The sequence below is a fragment of the Gobio gobio genome (genome assembly GCF_949357685.1).
Source record: "Gobio gobio genome assembly, chromosome: 22".
Taxonomy (NCBI): Eukaryota; Metazoa; Chordata; class Actinopteri; order Cypriniformes; family Gobionidae; genus Gobio; species Gobio gobio.
In genome coordinates, this window is record NC_137118.1 from 17,865,032 (window position 1) to 17,887,274 (window position 22,243).

At 40.7% G+C, this 22,243-nt stretch overlaps 1 protein-coding gene across 1 annotated transcript; it reads left to right on the top strand.

Moving 5' to 3' along the window:
* Window positions 1-3,065: 3,065 nt before the first annotated feature.
* Window positions 3,066-12,338, top strand: LOC307118277 (uncharacterized protein). The gene is made up of 11 exons (XM_079803853.1): window positions 3,066-3,461; window positions 3,889-3,984; window positions 5,801-5,911; window positions 6,070-6,276; window positions 6,447-6,542; window positions 6,687-6,953; window positions 7,143-7,237; window positions 7,398-7,448; window positions 7,680-8,064; window positions 8,167-8,346; window positions 8,989-12,338. The coding sequence occupies exons 1-11, from the start codon at window positions 3,428-3,430 to the stop codon at window positions 9,021-9,023; spliced, it is 1,557 nt and encodes a 518-aa protein (XP_079659979.1). The 5' UTR covers window positions 3,066-3,427; the 3' UTR covers window positions 9,024-12,338.
* The last annotated feature ends 9,905 nt before the right edge of the window (window positions 12,339-22,243 follow it).

Genomic DNA, 22,243 nt, shown 5'->3' on the forward strand with positions numbered 1-22,243 from the left:
GGTTTTTCCCAACGGGGTAATCCAGCCCCCGGAAAGTGTACCTTCCATAGGGGCAGCCATTGCTAACCAAGCCATCACCTGCTGTTAGCATCCCATTGACTCCCATTCACTTTGGCCTCACTTTGACAGCAAATATCCACCCCCGAAAAAAAAAATCCCCTAAAAAACAATTGCATAAAGGGCAGAAATAAAGAATACGTCATGAAATGATTATTTCAACATTAACAACTTGACAGCTCAATAATAAACCATAAGAAAACATAAGATCAAGTACGTGAATTTGCAACAGAACACATGCTATATTATTTTACATTTGATTATTTTATTTAATTCTAAAGAACTCTTAGCCTATTTGGTGCACTTATGACGCCTCATGATGTTCCAAACCTGTATGAGTTTCTTTGTTCTCCTGTAGGCCTACACAAAAGAAGATATTTTGAAGAAAGTTTTTACCAGGCTGCTTTGGGGGCACCATTGACTTCCACAGTAATCTTCCTACGTGTTCAACATAACAAAGAAATGTATACATGTTTGGAACAACTTGAGGGTGAATAAATGATGACAGAATTTTCATTTTTGGGTGAACTGTCCCTTTAAGAAGTCATTCTGAACCAGGCCTAATCACTTTTTTGAATTTTAAAAATGTTTATTTTCTTTGAATAATTTACTTAAATTATGACTATATTATCGTGTAATTATTTGTCCCATTTTTATCTAAATATTTTTTAAATGTCATAAACTTTAAATGACAGGATTATTTATTATGTATGATATAGCCTAAATAAATGATAAATTAATAATAACATTTATTAGGCTAGAATCTATAAATTAACCTGTCTAAAAAAATAATAATTCTGTCTGCCAAGCTCTGATAATGTATTGGAATATTATATTAATATATTATCCATTAAAAAAAACTATAGGCCTACCTTTAGAAGCACGGATGTGTCTGTCACATAGACTGGTCTGTCACCACAGTCAGACAGTCTGAGACACTGAAATGCTTCTCATAAAGTGTGCAGTTGGCCTGAGGTTCATCATGAGTTACTGGACAGACCCATTGATACCTTTTTGATATTAATTCAGTTCTATATCTGGAGATCCCCTTGCGTTCTTCAAACGGTGGACGCAACGCAAGCTCGACATGTTTTTAAAAAACCGCGCAAGTTTACAGGCACACTCTGGCACAGCGCATGTTCTCGAGACTCCGCCGCTATAGCAACAAAGCCCGCAATCACGCACAAATGAGCTCCTGTACTACTTATTGTGAAATTGATTCTTTATATTTGCTATCAGTATTCTCCACACTGCAAACTCCGTATGTGTTTATTGAACTATGTGTGGACCTGTGTAAAATACGGGACAAATCGCGTCCCGTATTGGTTTGATACGGAACGCGTCATTTTGCTTGTAAATACGGGACGATTCCGTATTTTACGGGACGGGTGGCAACCCTACGCTAGGGTGCGTCTAGATTTCTAGGCTAGCAAACTGTCCTTCAATACCCCGGTTGCAGGAGTACTGTTATGTCGTTCGACTGCTTGTTTATCGTCACCTGTGCCAGCAGATCCAGCAGGAGTATCCGACACTGTTTTCCCTGACTTCTTCACACCTTTCCTCTTTTCAGATCCTCCCATTATCGTTGTTCCAAAAATTCAAGACATTAATAAATGGAAATTCTCAACAAAAAAAAAGTTTCGTTGTAACTATTATAAAACAGTTTGGGATTGCTGAGCTCACAAACGTACATGTGATCAGGGCGCCATCTTGCACGCCTCCTCTACCCTGAAAAGTTGTATTGAAATTCACTCAGGGAAAAATGTATGATCCTTTAATGTTAAAGGCCTGAAAATAACCTAAATATAAAACTGCATTTCTGATCATGTTGTGATTCAAATTTGAGGATGATACTCTTACAAATGTAGCTTCTGTAAGCTTTTATGTCAAAAAAAAAAAAAAAAACCTCTAGGCGTCCTTTCAAAAAGGCCCTTTATTTCAGAAGATTTGTAATTGTAAAGAGTAGCGTTTCATTCAAATAAATCTGCAATAAACTGCTAATTATAATGGATATATACAGTTACTGAAAAACTAAAGCAACTATTACAGAATTTACAAAGTGTAAAAAACTAATTTAGTTGATAAGAAGTGCCAGTCTCCACTGCGGTGTGCTCTCGCAAGATGATGCCTTTTGATTGGTTACAACGTCCATCAATCAAACCTTTGTTGGCAAGGCATTGGCTAGGCATTGCCTGCCTTTATCCAACCAAAACCATAGCCGCTTTGACTGACACCTCACGGAGCCTGTAATGCGCTTCCTGTATATAATGAGTCATCAGAAGGCCTGTGATTGAAGGAGAGAGACCTGGGAGGGTTTAACTGGAGCTGAAGACTCTAAACTGCAGGGGAGATCCTCAGAATACTCGCTATTGCATTGAAAATGGACGTGATTAATTACTAATATAACTCAAATACGCTCAAGTAAATGAAGGAGGATTTTTTTGTTTGCCCCCCTCTATTTTTCAGAGTGGACCCTTACACTTACATGCTGGTGTTTATTGGATTCGTCCGATCGGATCTGCACGATAGGAGATGAAAGATGAGTAACTGCATTTATTATGCTGATGTTTAAGTGGCCGGTCCTTTAGCATTTAATTAAATGCTAAATGAAGCATTAAATTAATAATTTATCATTTCATTAATCCTTTAATGCACCACTGCGGATTGAGAGGTTAAACTAATACAAGGAAACATTATTTAATATTTTTTATTCATATGCAAAAATATAGTAAAAATAAATAAATCAAAGTATTTACCAACACATTTTGATGCATGCACAGACATCTAGCATTTCTGAGTGATGATGATGCAGAGGAATCACTGAATCAAAGTTTTGAACTGAGTCAATGAAACAGGTTCAAACTTTTTAATAAAGAAAACGTCCAAATGAAGTTTGTAACTATTCAATAAATGTGTTCAGATCGATGCGCGCTCACGGCTCCGCTCATATGAATGATTCACGTTTTAGTTGCTATGGCGACGCCTGTTATGAATTCTGACGCAGACTCAGACACGCACCGATTGTGTTGTTGATCTGTTGTTGAGAGAGACGACTGAGGCGATTTCACAAACTTTTGCAGAATATTTTCTGTGCTGACCTTGAAATTTTGAAGCTGTTTGGAGGAGACGAGACTTTTATTCTGGAAGAACATCGCAGGAGATATCCTTTACAGAGTTACATTTTTGAGTTGTAGATACTTTTATCTTATTGTTCTTTTCTTATTTTAGGAGTGTCGAGTTTGATTAATTCTTTGTTTTTGTTTTCTTTTTTTTTGGAGGAGTATTTTTGAGGAGAGTTTATTGTATTGTATTGTGTGTTGTTTTGTTTTGTTTTGTGTTTTGTATTGTTTTTGTTCCAGATTGCAGGAGGATGTCGATGGCGAAGATGATGGGTGAAAGAGAAGGTGAGTGCTTTAACGTTAGTTATGTTATGTTACTGAAATATTTCAGCCTCGGGCCGCTCCATATCCAGGAGAGCTGCTTTCTCTCAGACGGCTGGTCAGGAGGTTTGGAGACAGACAGTGTTCTGATGACCGTGATCAGGCCTGGGCCGGTTGCATAAACCGTTAAGACTAGTCTTACAAGTTAGACATACATTTTTTTTCTTTAAGACTGTTCATACATTTTTTTAAATCAGTTACATAAAAACATAGACTTGCCTAACTGCTAGTGGCTCATACTAGATCTTAAGACACTGTCTTAACGTAATGGCTTAGTTTATGCAACTGGCCCCCAGGATACGCTGCCAGACCAGACCCAGATCACAGATCCAGGAGCTTCCTACACATTTAGCGCTTCTGTCTTCTGAGTTTTCTGTTTCTGTGCCCACAGGTCAGACTGACAGGAAGAGAGCGTGGCAGAGCGGCAGCCGGCAGAGCCCAGATGATCATGGACGTCCGTCCACTCCATCTAAAGGCTTTCGCAGAGGTCAGAATAGGCTTTTATTACACAAGTTATGGCTCAGTTAAAGGGTTAGTTCACCCAAAAATGAAAATGATGTCATTAATTACTCACCCTCATGTCGTTCGACACCCTTAAGACCTTCATCTTCGGAACACAAATGAAGATATTTTTTGTTGAAAGCTGATGGCTGAGAAGGCCTCAGATAGGCCTCCATTGGCATTCAGTACACAGGGTTTTTCCTGGGTCAAAAATGGTCTTCGGTGGTGGCTGACAGACATGACACACGCACGCACAGTAAAAAAAGTCCCCTACCCACATGATCTGCAAGCGCAATACTGACAATACATTTTAAATAAATTCAAAGAAAGTTTGTAACTTTTGCTTATCTTATTTTGATCCCACATGAAAAAATACTATAGTATATTATAGTAAAATTACTCTAGTAAATACTATAGTGTTTTTGAACTGTACTATAGTAAATATACTACAGTAAATAAACAAAGTGTAGTAAATACTATAATATAATACAATATACTACAATTTACTGTAGTATCTTTACTATAGTATGGCTCAAAAACACTATAGTAATTTTACTATAATATACTATAGTATTTCTTCATGTGGGATACCTTGATGTTTGTTTTTGTTCCTCATTTTTACACTATTTACTGATAATTGTTTTGGTATATAATCATATCAATATTAAAAAGTAGTTTTTAAAAAATGAACAAATAGCCTAATTTTCTGCCATATACAATTTCATAAAATTATCAGCTAGCTAACAACAACTTTGTTCTGGGTTCACCTCACAGTCTAAACTAAGTGATTTATAGGCTATTTATTTTACTACACATTATGAACATAAATAAGCTGAAAGACTGGATAATTAAAACTAACTCTTACACCCACTCTTGCTAAATTGTGTAAGCACACTTGTGTTCTCATTTCAGGTGTTCTGAGTAAATTTAAACTGATTCGTTAGTTCAGTGTTGGACAGATCAGTTGTTCTAACCAGTCGTTAAAATGATTCGGTTCATTAGGTTGCGAATCGGACATTAGCAGACGCGTTGTGTGCGAATCCCGTCTGTTAGAACATCGCGAAAGATTTGTCAACACACAGAAAACACTTCATAACTGGACACGATTTGTTTCCCGTTTATTGAAAGTATGCTTTATGTCAGCTGGTCAGAGAATCAGTCAATGTTTTTTGAGCGCATTTCACACCCAGCGGCAATGAAAGGAAAACATCGTCTGATAGCGCCACGTGCAACATGGATTCGGTCTTCCGACCTTTTGATTTTTATTAACGTAATATGTGAAATATTAGAAAGCTACGAATGCTTATTTTGAAGACAGAGAGAGTGCGAGCGAGGGAGGAGCTCTGATCGTCTCTCTGTCACTCAGTTACAAGCGCAGCATCTATTCTACATCATTCATAAATCACAATAGCTCATCAAATAAAGCTTTGGCGGGACAAAAATTTGTTTTGGCGGCCGCCAAAAAATTTTCAATGTAGGAAAAACCCTGGTACATTTACACTCACAAGACCCATAAAAGGCACTTAAAATGTCGTTACAAAGTCCATCTCACCACAGTGGCTCTACAATAATTTTACGAGGCGACGTCAATAGTTTTTGTGCCAAAAAAAAAATCAAAATAACGCCTTTATTCAACCTCTTCTTGTCTTCCGTGTAGGCCTCCACGACGCATGCGCGAGAATATGACGTAGCGCCGGCGTTTGGGTGAACTAACCCTTTAACAAATAATGTGTCATTGAAAATAACAATTTCATGTGACCACTGACATTGATTATTAATATTATTAAAAATGTCTTGACCAGGCACCATGTCCACATCATATTTGTCCCTCTCTGAGGACAATATAGTGAGGCGGTTCTGCAGAGAGTCGTTGAGCCTTAGCAGCCGAGGCTCGTACATCACGAGCTCAACAGGTGAGACTGAAATAAGGCTGGGCAGTGTACAGTCACATTGAATTTCATTTTACTGGTGACCTTTTTTTTAAGTAAAACGTAAGTTATGTCATTTTATCACTGCCTAATTGGACGTCAGAGATGTTTCTAATCATTCAGTTTTGTTTTCTTCATTTCAGAAAAACCCACAGAATGTAAGAAGAGGAAACGAGTTCGTTCTTTCCTCAGGAACGTGTGTAAGGCTGTGAGGCGCTCGCTCCTCTGCTGTTGTCTCAGTGATGTGGATGTTGTGGAGTCTTTTGTTCCTCCAGCGGATCTGGAGCCAGAGCCCGATCCTGGTCCATCATCACCTGATCCAGATCACTCCGGCGTCAAGCCAAATAATGGTCAATCTGCAGACATTATTTCTCCAACATTGTTTTAAACAGAATTATTATCGTCTTGTTTGCACTGATATTTTTTAATATAAAACAAAGGATCTAGCAATCACAGATCCAGGAGCTTCCTACACATTTAGCGCTTCTGTCTTCTGAGTTTTCTGTTTCTGTGCCAACAGGTCGGACTGACAGGAAGAGAGAGTGGCAGAGCGGCAGCCGGCAGAGCCCAGATGATCATGGACGTCCGTCCACTCCATCTAAAGGCTTTCGCAGAGGTCAGAATAGGCTTTTATTACACAAGTTATGGCTCAGTTAACAAAATAATGTGTCATTGAAAATAGAAAGTTGAAAAAAATAAAACATAAAGTAACAATTTCACCATTGACATTGATTATTAATATTATTAAAAATGTCTTCAGCAGGCATCATGTCCACATCATATTTGTCCCTCTCTGAGGACAATACAGTGAGGCGGTTCTGCAGAGAGTCGTTGAGCCTTAGCAGCAGAGGCTCGTACATCGTCGATTGGAGGTGGAGTGGCGATAGATCGGATAGCCGAAACGAACAGGGCAGTTGGAGCGACGAAGAGTGGATGTGCCATCCGCTGCCAGGTCAAGTTCCCGTCGAGCCAACGGAGACTTCAAATGGCCTTATGGAGGCTTCACCGGTGAACACGAGCTCAACAGGTGAGACTGAAATAAGGCTGGGCAGTGTACAGTCACATTGGATTTCATTTTACTGGGAACCTTTTTTTAAAGTAAAAGTATTATTTATTATTAAAATTATTAAAGACATTATTTCTCCAACATTGTTTTAAACAGTATTATTATCGTCTTGTTTGCAAGCTCATACATTTCTCATATTTTGTTTTTCAGACTCCTTTGAGACTCTCTATAACGTGGGAGAGATGATTGGATCCGGAACTTTTGGGAGAGTGTTCAAGGGAACACGGAAGTTTGATGGCAAAAAGGTAAAGCAATCTTGCTGAATTGTACAAACATTTTTGCTCTTGCATGCATCAAAACATTCTTAATACAGATGGGTTAATACTTAGATGCTCAAATCGTAAATGTTATGTGCAAAGTCAGGCGCTTGAATACCGTTATTGAACGCTGTTTTTTTTTTTGCAGGTTGCCATCAAGCAGATGCACAAGATTGACAATGATCGTTATCTTGATATTGTAAGTTGGTCAAAAGTTGTATTTGTTGTTTAAGTGCTGTTTGTTGTTTAAGTGCTGATTACTGTAGTCAATACACCTGTAGGAAGCATTAGGTGTAAATGTAATAGATCAATAAACCTGGAAAGGCTCTGATGATCGTGTCTGTAAAGATCAAAGAAAAGTACATTTAAAAATGATAGGTTTTCTTCAGATTTTTACCCAGCTAACCTTCTGTCTACTACTTTTCTCTAGCCCGGGCATCCCGAACCTCTCGTTACAGAAGTGGCGCTGCTGCTAATGATGAGGCATGAACCCATAAGCCCCTACGTCGTCCGACTGTACGACTGGTTTGAACATCCTCGGACATTCGTTCTCATAATGGAGTTCCCTGACCCCTGCGAGAGCTTGCTGGACTTCATCATTCGTCATTCGTGTCAACTGGATGAAACAACAGCACGGGTCATCCTGCGACAGGCTGCGCTGGCGGTACAGCACTGCATCGAGCATGGCGTTTTTCATAATGACGTTCATGCAGAGAATTTCCTGGTGAAGACAAACACGTTAGAGCTCAAGCTGATCGACTTTGGCTGCGGTCAGCTACTTAGTGGTGATGGCTACGAGACAAAAATATACCGTGGTGAGTATTTTTGGAGTGTGGAAACCTGGATGTAGTGACTTTCTGATTATTTGATGCTTTGAAGAAATTGCTCAACAATGTGCAAAAATGTCTTGCTCACAGGATTACCTTCTTACTGCCCACCTGAAGTCTTCACAGAATCTCGATTCCACGCCGTCCCAGCAAATGTCTGGGCTCTAGGGGTGTTGTTGTACCTGATGGTTAACGGACGTTCTCCCTTTGGCAATAGAACGGAAATCACACAGGCCAAAGTTACATTTCAGAACTCCAACTTATCCAAAGGTGAGTGAAGAATATCGATAAACACACACACATAAAGCAAAGGCTCTGTTTAGAAACAGGTAAAGGTGAAGTATGTAAGATGTTTCAAGTTGAAATGCATTCAGTTTATAGTTCACCAGATGCTGTTTTCATAATTGCCAACATTCGTGTCACATGGTCATCATGACTAACCAGCTCTCTCCTTAATAAAATGTGTACAGAATGCAGTGATCTGATTAGCCAGTGCCTAGCCCGGGATCCAACGAAACGGCCGACGTTAGAGCAGGTGTTACAACATGAATGGATTAGAAATGATCTGGAGAAGTTCAGGAGAAGTTCAGGAGATTCACTCGATCAGTGATTTCAGGTGTGAGGTAGTGTAACAGACAGAGTAGGATTAATATCATTTATCTTCAATTCTGGATTATTTGTAGTGAGGTTTTCAAATTTGTGTTCATGTTCTTGTTATAGTCAAGTCAAGTCAGCTTCATTTATACGGCGCTTTATACAATACAGATTGTTTCACAGCAGCTTCACAGTAATAAACAGGAAAATAACACAATTAGTGATGCAATTGCAAGAATTCAGTTCTGTTGTAAATCAGCTAAAAAAAAAAAAAACATTCATGAGTTCACATGTTCATATAATCTTTGTATTGGATAGGAGATAACACTTGCTGTCCTTGGTGGAGGGCTTGAGCTCGAGACTTGACCAGAAGTCCAACCCCGACCTGACAGGAACCCAAGCCGATCCTGGTCCATCATCACCTGATCCAAACCACTCCGGTGTCAAGCCAAATAATGGTCAATCTGCCGGGGATGAGGGCTTCCCACTGATGACCAACCTCTTGCGGCCATACCCTGGACATCACATCCCACCAGAGAAAAGGGTGTTCAATTACCGCCTCAGCCGGGCTAGGTTGGTAGTTGAGTGCGCCTTTGGCATCCTCTCAGCTCGGTGGCGGATGTACCGCCCGTGTCATTGCAACCAGTCCAGAGGTTGCAGAGGTGTGTGTGAAGGCCACATGTGTGTTGCACAACTTCCTGCGCATGAAGACACTGGAAAGCAGGGGTGGACTGGGGCAAAAAAGTGGCCCTGGACTTTCTGGCACAAAGCGGCCCATCACACCCGGTGTGCAACACACCTCACCATAAACCCACCAGCTCATTATACACAGGGCAATTTTAAACACAGAAGCTATTTATTCAAAAATATGAATTATATGAATTGTTTTATTGAAATGCTTATCATACTGAATGACAGGCATACTTCTTCAGTTTATAATTTGTCTTTCCTGGTGCACATGGCAAATTGTATTTTTTTTTTTTTGTATACAAATTTTGATTTCTCTTTTCCATACACTGTAGTTTAATATCATTAAGTTCAATACCTACCATAAAATCAGACCATATAAAATGCTATTGTCTAGAACAGAGTCCTGCACAGCTCCGATTTTGTAAACCCGCACCCGCCCGTACCCGCAGTGCTTAAAACCGCATCCGACCCCTTCTCCGACAACAGCACTAATTAAAATCCGCACCCGACCCGACCCGCTTAAAATTGAACCGACGCCCGACCCGCACCCGCAATAAAGTCAGTTTAGCATATTACATTATAGACACTGTGGCGAGGCCGAGGGACCGTGAGGGCGGGACGAGGCGGCGCACATCAGGGAGGATGAGCGCCAGCTGAGCGCCGCAGCGATCTCGGCCCTCGCGGAGGAGTGAGGGACTATAAAGGAGGAGCGACGACAGTGAGGGACGAGAGAGGACCAGGCCTGGATTTTGTGTTATGTTTTATTTTGTGTTCGCTGCAGTCGTCCGTGAGGGGCTGCAGCTTTTTATTTTCATTTTGTGTTTGTTTGTATGTAGGCGGCAGTCGACCGTGAGGGGCTGTCGCCGCCATTTTATTTTGATTAAATGTTTTGATTGTCCGCCGGTTCCCGCCTCCTTCTTCCCGTACAAACAACGTTTACTACAGTGGTGCCGAAACCCGGGAGGAAGGAGGGACACGCTGTCGAAGAGCCCTCGCAGCTGAGGGGGATCGCGGTGCCGCGGAGTTCGGGCAGCGCGGAGGAGAGAAGTCCGCGAGCGGCTGCCCGAAGCGGTGGTGCTGGAGCGGATGAAGGTCGGTGGGACGGAGAGCTCGCTGCCGTGCCCCTGGGTCGAGGTGGGGTGGCTGCCGTCCGCGAGGGGGCGAAGGAGTCCCCAGCGCTTGCCCGGAGCCGAAGCCTGCTGCCGCCCGCCATATTGGGGAGGAGCCGGAGCGCTGCCGTCCGCCAGGTTGGGGAGGAGCAGGGAGCGCGGGACGGGGACTCGCTTCCGGCCGCCCTCAGAAGGAGGAGCCACCGCCAGCGGCCAGGGGGCGGAGGAGTGTCGAGCCGTCCACCGGCCGTCCAGTACCACCGCATGGCACCGCGAGGAAGAGCCTCTCGGCTGGCTGAGGACCGAGCGGCAGTGTGTCTGGGAACCGCACCAGAATTTTTTTTTTTTTTTTTTTTTCTCCTCTCTCCACTCTCTCGTCTCTGTCGCTCCTCATGCTCCCCGCTCCGTTCTCTCACCTCGCTGTTCTTACCCCCAGGTCCCGCGGCCGCCGTGATCGCCTGCGAAGGGCGTTGGGGGTATGTGGCGAGCAGCGAGGCCGAGGGACCGTGAGGGCGGGACGAGGCGGCGCACATCAGGGAGGATGAGCGCCAGCTGAGCGCCGCAGCGATCTCGGCCCTCGCGGAGGAGTGAGGGACTATAAAGGAGGAGCGACGACAGTGAGGGACGAGAGAGGACCAGGCCTGGATTTTGTGTTATGTTTTATTTTGTGTTCGCTGCAGTCGTCCGTGAGGGGCTGCAGCTTTTTATTTTCATTTTGTGTTTGTTTGTATGTAGGCGGCAGTCGACCTTGAGGGGCTGTCGCCGCCATTTTATTTTGATTAAATGTTTTGATTGTCCGCCGGTTCCCGCCTCCTTCTTCCCGTACAAACAACGTTTACTACAGACACACTTACAAAAATGTTTATTGCCAGCATACATAAGTTATTACACGACCATTAACTTAAGGACAACTTCGGGACATTCTAAAACGCTTAACGTGGCTTAATGTAGGTAAGACACTGTTATTAAGAGACCAAACTCAGTAAACATAATACTAATAACGTATACTATGTACAAAAGTACAAAAGTGGCTTAATGTAGGCTACTAAGACAGTGTTATTAAGAGACTAAACTCAGGAACCATAACAAAAATACTGTTCGATTGAACTGCGTGTGCTTGGTTTTGTTACCACAGTTAGCTGCGTGCTTCCTCAGCGATGAACTTCCACATTTGCGGCTATCTTTTCTTCAACTCCTCATGATCCATCTCGACGAGTGCAGGCAGAGCGCGCGCGCGGTTGTGATTCTCCTGGGAGGAGAACAAATAAACTGATATGGATTTGAAAATCAACTTGAAATACAGGCAAGGCATATTTTTGTATATGCATATTTTCAGGAACACATCTACAATATACATGCATATATTTTTATATATAGGCCTATATTCGTTTGCACGTGACTTTTTAAAACCCGTGTTTAGACCCGTGTTCTCCCTTGTCCGACCCGCACCCGTATCCGACACAGTAGGATGTTTTTCACCCGTTTCAGCAATATTCGCGGGTCACCCGTCACCCGTGCAGGACTCTGGTCTAGAAGACTTAGGATGTAGTGCAGAATGTGGACTGTTTTAGGGTGCCTTTCTAGTGGCTATAGTATCTAGACATCTGTAATTTTATGGAATTGAGCTCAAATAGTGGAAAAGAGTTTAAAAATGATATGAAAAATACAGCATATTAAAATGATTTCTGAAGGATCATGTGACACTTACTGAAGTAATGATGCTGAAAAGTCAGCTTTTACAGAAATAAATTACATTTTACAATACATTCTCATAGAAAACAACTAGGCCTATTGGAAATTGTATCAATATTTCTTAATATTTGTGGTTTTACTGTATTTTTGATCAAATAAATTCAGCCTTCTTCTTTCAAAAACAATTTAAGAAGTCTTAATTATTTCAAACTTTTGATTACCAGTGTGTAAAATAATGCATGTAACTAGCAAATTATATATTTATTTTCATATGTCACTTTCCATTGGCCACTTGAATATGAAAGTTGCCAGTTTTAGCATGATATATGAGAAAGATATTTTGAGTATTATGAATCATTTGAAAATGATTGTGAAATTACTGAAGAAAGCCTGGAAACAGAAAGACAAACATTCCCTCTGATATGCTGAAAACTGCGACACCTACGCTAATGTTTCTTTGTGCATTCTGTAACAACAATAAGTTCTGGGGAATAATTAATTCAAATGGTATGAATATTCATGAGTTTATGAATATTATTAGCTTGTTGTACAGAAAAATTAACGTATAACGGAACCTTTAATCATTTAAAAGTAACCTTTATCCAAATTGATTTCTTCATCAATTATCAATCTTACAAACCTTAAGAAACATTGATCTGTTTGATCAGGACAAATAATATCTCTTATGTTTGCACAATTTGTATTACTAAAGTAGTAATACATGAAAATCAAGCTTAAATGGGTAGCTTAGATCTTACGCTTCAGTGACTTCGAGATTTGTGAGCAAAACAATAAGGATTCAGTTTAATGCAATTATTGAGTTTTAATAAAACACTATAGAATACAAAGCTACGAATCACACGGGGGTAAATATGCATATATATAGGAGAAACAAACGATATGGTACAAACAAGGAAAAATCAAACTTAACGAATAAAATCAAAGGGAAAAGAATGATGGAAAGAGAGAATCCACGAGGGAGAGAGAGATGAGAGAGATGAGAGAGAGAGAGAGAGAGAGAGAGAGAGAGAGAGAGAGAGAGAGAGAGAGAGAGAGAGAGAGAGAGAGAGAGAGAGAGAGAGAGAGAGAGAGAGACAGACAGTTCAATCACTTCACCAAAACCCTTCAGACATTTATGATTTCGTGAATCAGGATTAATTCAGACAACCTCGTACAAGCAGTTAAAGGTGAAATATAATACTTGCATTAGGCTCTCTCGTGTACGTGTCTGAGTTCGAATCGTCGTGGAAGTTCGCTAAGGAGGTGAGTCCGGAGAATTTCTGTGAAGTTCAGGAAAGTCGCTCCAGAAGTTGCAGGTCTCTCTCTCTTGGCTTGGTGCCAAAGGAATCCCTCTCTCAAAGGAAGGTCAAAGGCCAGGGTCCTTGTAGTGGCGGAATGGCGGAGCGCAAGGAGTTCATGATAACTTCTGCATTTATAGATGGAGTGGCCGAGCCCGACTTATGGAAAGATCCAATCACGTCCGTGGAGAGATCTTCTCGAGAAGGCGCGAGTGTTCCATTGTTCTCTGAACCCCCCTCCTCTGAGTTAATCAATAGGGTGGAAATTCTAAGCCTCTTTTTCTTTAGAAAGCTGGTATTTCTGAAATTATGCATCAAAATCTGATTTTTGAACCAAATTTGGCCTAGTCATAATTTTGCGATAACAGAGATACTAAGAACGGTCATTCTGCGATTTGCGCGTCCAGATATACAAGATTATCACAGTTACTGGCATACAGGTTTTGATTGGCAACAGTAAACATCCTAGTTATTCTAATACATTGTATAAAGACATGAAATCAACGGATTATATATATTTGAACATTATTAAGACAGTTCTTTAAGTCCCATGTTTTAAGTAAAACGTGTCGTGCAAGAATTGTCTTCTTTCAGCGCTGATATGTGTGTGTGTGTAAAGTCATGTGGATGCCTTCAGGCGGTACAATTCGATGCTCCATTCTGTAGACTCAGACAATCTGGCGGACATCGTGGTTGTTCATTAACTTCGATATCTCTTACACACACACCCCATTGTCTATGTCTGATTTGATTAGGAGAGTCACGAGTTGGTGTGTAGAAGCCTCATCCGGTGATGTATTCGGCCCAAAATCTGATTGAATCGGGTCATTGTTGCTACAATTCTTTGACGACGAATAACGTAAAAGGCATTATAATCTGATTCATTCTGAAAGCTCAACAGTAGTTTACATCCCTGGAAATTAATGTCCGTCGTTTAACATTTTTAAAATCGTTAACAGTCGGGAAATATTGCTGCCCATTGACTCGTATTCAGCTCTTACCTCGGCTCGCATTCAAGTGTCGCCCGCGCTGCTCGGCTGCTGTGCACAGTAAATCCCGCCTCGTCGAATTTGATTGGATATCGCAAACATTTTGACATTGACGAGCGCTTTTACACCACTGAGACACTGGGACTGAGCAGGCTATAGATTAGAGTTTTGCATGGAGTTTTGCCTCAAGAGGGCTGCGCGGGCCATTCGTCTGGGCTGACGGAAGGATATAGGCTACGTAGTTTTACTATAATTTATTCTTCATATATTTACGTAGCAACGGGCAGGCCCACATTGTCCAGCGGCCCACCGGGAAAACGCCCGGTACGCCAGATGGCCAGTCCGCCCCTGCTGGAAAGGGGGAGAAGATGCGCACACAGAGCTGAACCCACCATTGAGCCATCTTCAGCTCCTGAGGCCCTGCGAGATGCACCAAGGATGGGCTCCAACAATGCCACCCGTAGAGCTATCCAACTCCGAGAGATGTACTGTGCCTACTACTTCAACCAGGAGGGTGCAGTGCCATGGCAGCCGAATTCATAGAATACGCCAAAGGCTCTTTTCAGAGCCACAAAACCCAAAAGCTCTTTTAAGAGCTACCTATATTTTTCTTAAAAGTGCAGATTCCAAGTGTCATAACAATTATTTTTTACATTAAATTAACATGTTGGTTTTATATTTTCATCACCATGTCATAATGTACATAGCCTTTGCCCTTTCAGCCCTGTTTTCAACTAATACATTCATGATTTGAGCAGATTTTCACTGGAGAGAAAATACAAAGGCCTTCACAGAACAAAGAAACTCATACAGGTTTGGAACAACTTGAGGGTGAGTAAATGATGACAGAATTTACATTTTTGGGAGAACTATCCCTTTAAGTGATTGTATTGCGTCGACAGCGCTGTATGATACGACAAATTTAAAATACTTACTGTATTATTCTATATGAACATGAGAAAACAATACAGCCATACGATTATTTTAATATGTTTATTTTAGTGCTGTATGTATGTAATATGTATGTGTGTGTGTGTGCAGAAGCCTGGCCCTCCTCAGCACAGAAAGCCTACGAAGGGACGGCAAGAGGCTCTGAAAGAAAACCTCGTCTTCATCTGCTGCTGGTGTTGGAGGCGGCGGCGGTGGTGGTGGATGTGGCAGCGTGGTCATCTGCGTCAGGGGCTCAATTGCTGCCAACAGTCCTCTCTCAAAAGAAGACATTTCCCTTTTTTTTATCTTCCTACCCTTGTCATTGATCTCGACAGTTTCCTCCTGCTCTGTCTGTCTGCCTGCATAGTTACAGCAACAATTGATAATCAATGAACATGGCATGATTTTAATGTCAAATCATTCTTTGAAATAATTTATTATATAACGTTATTACGCATTAGGTGTCAACGGTTGTGTGGCCTAAACTTTGCAGCATATGGTTCAGCTCTACACAGATTGACATTGATTTTCTAAATGACTTAACCCTCCTTGATAGTACTGAAATAATAATGTATTTGAGAGCTTTGTTAGGTTCTGCCTGCCTGTGTCACTGCCTGCCTCATCTCCTCTGCTTGAAGGGGCTTGCTGGGTGATGGCCTGGCTGTCTTCTCTGACCTGGCTGTCCTCCTCTGGCTCTGGACTGATGGACTGATGTGAAGGGGGCAGAGGTCGTCTGGGGATGTTGCTGGACGTCTCACGGTCATGAAGGAATGGTGTGAGAAATCCCAACACCGCCATGAAACGCCAGGGTTGGGTCCCAGGCGACCCTGCCCCACTCCTTGTCATTTCCCTTTCTTTTTTCTTCTCCTTCCTAAATCTGTCCCCCAGTGACTTCCATCGGGTCCTACATGTATCCTCTGACATGCAAAAATGTAAATAAATTAAACAATTAATTCAAATACAACAAGTGTTGCTCAAGTGTTTAAACTTGTTTAGTTATTAAAATAAGAACTGAATTAAACATGCCAAATAAAACAGGTTCTGGTATAGATTTCAATTATGCAAGGTTCATAATAAATACATTTTTTTAAGCGTTTACCATCTACCAGCCAACTGACAGATAAACGGTCAAATCCACCTTCCACTCAAATGTAATTCATTATTTTGTGTATGAAAACTGATCACTTTAATATTTTATTCCTCATTTGGCTGGGCGATAGCGCCTATTTGATCCACACATGATATGATATGCTGCCTGTCATTCAATGATAAACAGAGTACACGGACAGAATACAAGCATGATACATACCAGATTCTCCAACCGTCTCTGCCACCTCCTTCCAGGCCTGGTCTCTCCGGTTTGTGTCCCAGTATGTAAACAATGATTGGTCGTCAGGGCAGGACTTAGGGTGGTGGGGGCCCCTGGGCTTGAGTCACTTTCGGGCCCTACCTTCTATACATTACTTTAAATAGAACAAAATGATACATAAGCTATGTATTAGAGCAACACAATTCTGGATAAACTGAGAATAAAAATAGAGATCACGATTCTGAACAAACAACTAAACAAAATAACATAATTTATGTTAATTGCTGAAGTCTATAAAATTTTTTAATTAATCTGAATTATTTATTTTAAAAAAACTTGGGTTTGAATGAATGATTAAATTCCTCAATCAAATACAATCGTTTCATAGATGAATCAGCATCTTTGAACCAATCTCCTGAATGAACGATTCAATGACAAATGTTTTTTAAAAGTAATTTGTCGCCATCTGGTGGCGTAACAATATAATCGATCCAATCGTTATTTGAAGTGCAAAGCTAATTTCAAAAGGTGACTGGTACAGTATACAGTGTTACATGTAAAAAAAAAGAAAAAATACAAAACGTGAAAATGTATTTATATGACCACTGATTGAAGCTTGAAAAAGTTTTCCAATAAATAAATAAATAATGATTAAAAAAGTTCAAAGTGATCATGTGTTTATTGCAATGCACAAATGTCTTGGTCAGAATGAGAATAAAACACTTATTTACCTGGAAACCATATTGAAAAACAAATCATTTGTATTACATATAAATAGCTAAATCTATGAGTGTATAAATCTTAAAAAAAAAAAAACTGTTCTTGGTAAGTGCTGACATATTGTATAGATTATATACATCTCCATACACATATAGGAAGTGTTAGGCTGACTTTGACCTACAGTATGTCTACTACATCACATATAGCCAGACTCAAAAAGGGATTGACCGGCAAACTTTGCCAAAAAGGCGGCAAGCAAAACAAAATACACAACCGATGGATGGTGGGTAGAGCAACCATTCTCTGGGCAAGTACTCACCATTCAAATGAGTTTTAGGGTGCTTTCACACTTGGTTCGATTGCCTGGAACGAACCCGAGTTCGATTGCGATTGCGGAAATGAGTGAAACACACACAAACACACATTTTTATCAAATCATATGTAATTAATATCGGTTCACTTCCGCGATTTAGTACGATTGCGTTCACATCAGCAGCGAACCGTACCGGAGTTCACATGAACCGTACCCCAGACCACCCTTTTTAAGAGGACTCTGGTACGGTTCGCGGGTGCGCACCCGAGTTCGGAAGACCGTGTTCACATCATCCAAACGAAGCGAACTTCTGACATCAATCGAGTCTCTTCTGATGTTTGTAGTGGCGTTCAGAAGCCTTGACATTAGCATCCTTATTTTGAACGGATTTCGGACCTTTTCGCGCCCAATAAGCACGCACGTTTTCCAATCAACAAACTTTAAATTAAAAATTAAATGACTGACATATTATTGAAAAAAATCAACGTAAAAGGGCGGGGCCCCCTATTGGGCGGGGCCCATGGGCTTCAGCCCAGTCAAGCCCAATGGTAAGTCCGGCCTTGGGTGCTGGTATGCTGGAGACCAGCATGTGATGCTGTGATGCTGGGATGCTGGTATGCTGGAGACCAGCATGTGATGCTGTGATGCTGTGATGCTGGGATGCTGGTATGCTGGAGACCAGCATGTGATGCTGTGATGCTGGGATGCTGGTAAGCTGGAGACCACATGGGATATCACAAGCAGTTACTAACATTGGAAACTGTGCTGGTCAACAGTAATAGATGTTGAGGATGGTTGCCTGTTCACAACTACATTGAATTTTGGTATGATGAAAATCATGAACCCCTAATAAAATAAATGAACAACAATTTATCTTAAGTTTTTTTTTTTTTTTTTGGTCTACATGTCCTTTTTTTTTTCTGTGATGAACCGTCCAGCCTTTCCCCATCTGGCCTGCAACTCTGTCTCCTCCACATTCTTTCTGACAAGCCACTTCTTGAAGCAGACTGAAAAGAAATGTACAGATAAACAGTGATGCTTCTGTCGCACCAGAACAAAGAAAAAAAATTACTCCATAACCCAGAACTTGGCATCCCACAAAGATATTGTGGCTACTGCTACCTTTTAATGTCTGAAGTTTCTGGTGGGGTTAAAGGTGGTTTTGATTGTGGGGCATTCCTTCCCTGTAAGACTTCTTTCCCCCAGTCTTAGTGCCCCAGATTGCCACTGCCAACTCCTTCACAAATAAGGAATCTCGCATGCTGTTTTGTATCCTTGACCAGGCCTCTCTGCGCACTCGAACGTCTCCCTCCAAGTGAATCTGACAAAATAAAATACAAATAGTCACGGTACTAAATTGTACATATGCATACAAATTTTTTTTAAACTTTAAGTGTAGTTGGGGGTTCTTATATTAATCCTTGAACACAGAGGATGAGACCAATGCTGTACCTCATCTCCTTTAGGAAATACAGATGGTTCCACTTCATTCAAACAGCCAGACTCTGCAACTATATACAAAATAATATAAATATCCTCAATATACATATTTACCCACTTGCATAAGGGCCTATATACTTTGGTATATATGGACCTTGATAGATTTCAGATATCTGGGAGTAATATATTTGTTGCACTTACTTTGTAAGGTCATCTTTGGGCTTGGTGGTCCAGGATCTTTGACAGTTAGAAAGAGAACAAACATATCACAAATATGACAGATGATGGAAATTTACTTTGTAAACCCTCAAAGATCACAGCTGAAGCACTCTATAAGACTTACAGTCTTCCCCAATCCCAAAGCAGTGTGCTGACGTTTGAATTTGCTATGTGCATAGCTGCTATTCCTTTAATTGTATTTACTATTTTTATTAGCTGGTTTAAACAGGATACCCAGGCATTCCCAGACCAGATGAGATTTATACTTCCTTCAAGGTCTTCTGGATCTACCCACGTAGATGGTGCTTAAAGGATTAGTTCACTTCAAATTGGAAATTTCCTGATAATTTACTCACCCCATCTCATCCAAGATGTTCATCTCTTGCTTTCTTCAGTCGTAAAGAAATTAAGTTTGCGGAAAACATTCCAGGATTTTTCTCCACATAATGGACTTCAATGGCAACCAACGGTTGAAGGTCCAAATCAATGCAGTTTCAGAGGAAGGGCTTGGTCTCTGCCCTTTTTCCCAGCATTTTTCAAAAATTGCCAGTGGGTGGAAGCTCTGAGCTGGGGTTTAGTTACCCTTTAATAAATATGGTATATATATATATATATATATATATATATATATATATATATATATATATATATATATATATATATATATATATATATATATATATATATATATATATATATATATATATATATATATATATATATATATATATATATATATTGTCTTGCTTTGTGACATGTTACATTTAATCTCTGAAATCTGACATTTTTATTTTATGCTCAATCCTGATCCCCTTTCTTTTTGTTTCTTTAAAAGCTTTGACAGATGTGAGCTCCAGGCCGGCAATGGCCGTTCAGAGCTCATGCACCCGCTGTCACGATTCATGAATGCATTGCTTTCTTTTTGTCTCGTGTCTCTGTTATTTGTGTTTGTGTATGTGCTGCGTGGATCTGTGGGCGTGGCCGGAGCAATCATGCTCATTCACTTCATCATCGGCGCCAGCTGCAACTCATCATCATCTTGTTTAAATACTCAACGTTTTCTCCTCTCCTTCGTCAGATCGTTGTCGAGGTTTAGTGCTGTCTGGTGTCTGATCCTGTGTTCCTGTTCCCGTGCTGTGATCGTGTGGTGTTTGTCCTGGGATTCCCGTTCGTGTTTGCCGTTTATCGTTCACGCTGGATATCACCGTCATCATCACCTTCACTTCACTCTGCACCAGCTCAGACTCACGGTGTTGATCATCTGGTCCCTGCGTTACCTGCTAGTGTTGTTGTTTGTCTTGTTACAGCAGCGTCAAATTAAAGAGTTTTTTACCTGCACTTGCTTCCTCGATTTATCTCATGACACCCGCCGAGAACAGCTTCATCTCGGTCAGGCCTTTCGGGAATTTGCCGCTGGCGCTTACTGTATCTAGATAGTGGTTAAACATGAGATATAATTAATTTGGGGTATATCAAATGGGCAATCTTTGGTCTTATTAATCTATTACTTGTTCCAGAGCAAACCGATTTGAGTTTAGGGGATATAAAAATAAAAATAAGTAAGTATACTTTCAGACTACTTTGTATGTTTAACGGAGAATCATTGGTGTGAGAATCCATCTGCAGCTTTATTTTAGTCAGAGTTAAACAGTACAGTGTCGAGACACAGCAGAGACAATGTAGAAGGCAGAGCAATATCATAAATGGGAACAGGCTTAGGTTGAGGCAGGCATCATACATACACAATCCAGAACACAGGCAAATGGTCAGGGCAGGAGGCTGAGAATCACAATCCAGTAAACAGGCAACGGTCAGGGTAGGCAGCTAAGGTTCAGATAACAGGAAACAGTCTGAGTTCAAAACAGCGTCAACTGTTCACAGTATAAACGCTCAGAAATTATCACCAAGGCAAATCAAGACTTCGCAATAGTGTGTGTGTGTGTGTGTGTGTGGGCATGTTTTTGTGAAATATCAGGACACAAATGTGTATAATGACATGGGTATGACACAGGTATTACAAAAAGAGGGTGACATATGAGGATGTTCCCCATGTCCTCACTTTTCAAAATGCTTATAAATCACACAGAACAAGTTTTTCACAGAAAGTGAACTGCACAGTCTCCTGTGAGGGTTAGGTTTAGGGGCAGGGGCAGTGTAAGGGGATAGAAAATACGGTTTGTACGGTATAAAAACCTATAACCACTGTCCACTTTCTTGGCATGTAGATATATATATCTGAATAAGGAGGGGCCAACCAACTAAAACATATAGCTGCAAAATCTTAATATGTTCCCCAGTATATAGCCACAAACAATAAAGACAAGAATTAACTTTTTATACCTTTATATAAATTTCGGAAACCGAAGAAACAAACAGAAAAATACATTTATATGAAAATGAATTGAAATAAAAGCAGTTCAACAAATGAAAGCAGTATCTACACAGATGATCTGTAAAGAAAGTCTCAAACAATAGAAAAAGAATAACAAATGAAAATAAATAAAACTATCTAATCAGTTCACTCTTGTAGTTGAGTGATTCTCTGAGCAATTATGGAATCACTACAAAGAAAGTTGAAATAGTCAATATTGAGGATGATGTCCAAATCCAAAAACAAAAACCTTCAAATGCTCTTCCAGCAATCAAAAAAAGAGATCCACAATAAACAGAGTCTCATTCTGATACTTAGGATATTTGGTAATCCACAAAGTAATGCAGTGAGATCAATCCATTAGAAACCATTTGATGTCCTTTTCAGTAGAGATTTAGCAACTCATGTCTCAAACGGTCTCAGTATATCATCATATAAAGAGTCCATCTACAAAAAGAAAAGATCTCTCATATATTATATACATCAAATTGAA

What these genes read in the sequence shown, in the direction of transcription:
- LOC307118277 (XM_079803853.1), top strand. Translation starts at nt 3,428, where the DNA reads ATGTCGATGGCGAAGATGATGGGTGAAAGAGAAG. An exon ending in GTACATCACGAGCTCAACAG is followed by an intron (nt 5,912 to 6,069) that starts GTGAGACTGAAA and finishes TCTTCATTTCAG; the next exon opens with AAAAACCCACAGAATGTAAG. An exon ending in CGAGACAAAAATATACCGTG is followed by an intron (nt 8,065 to 8,166) that starts GTGAGTATTTTT and finishes TCTTGCTCACAG; the next exon opens with GATTACCTTCTTACTGCCCA.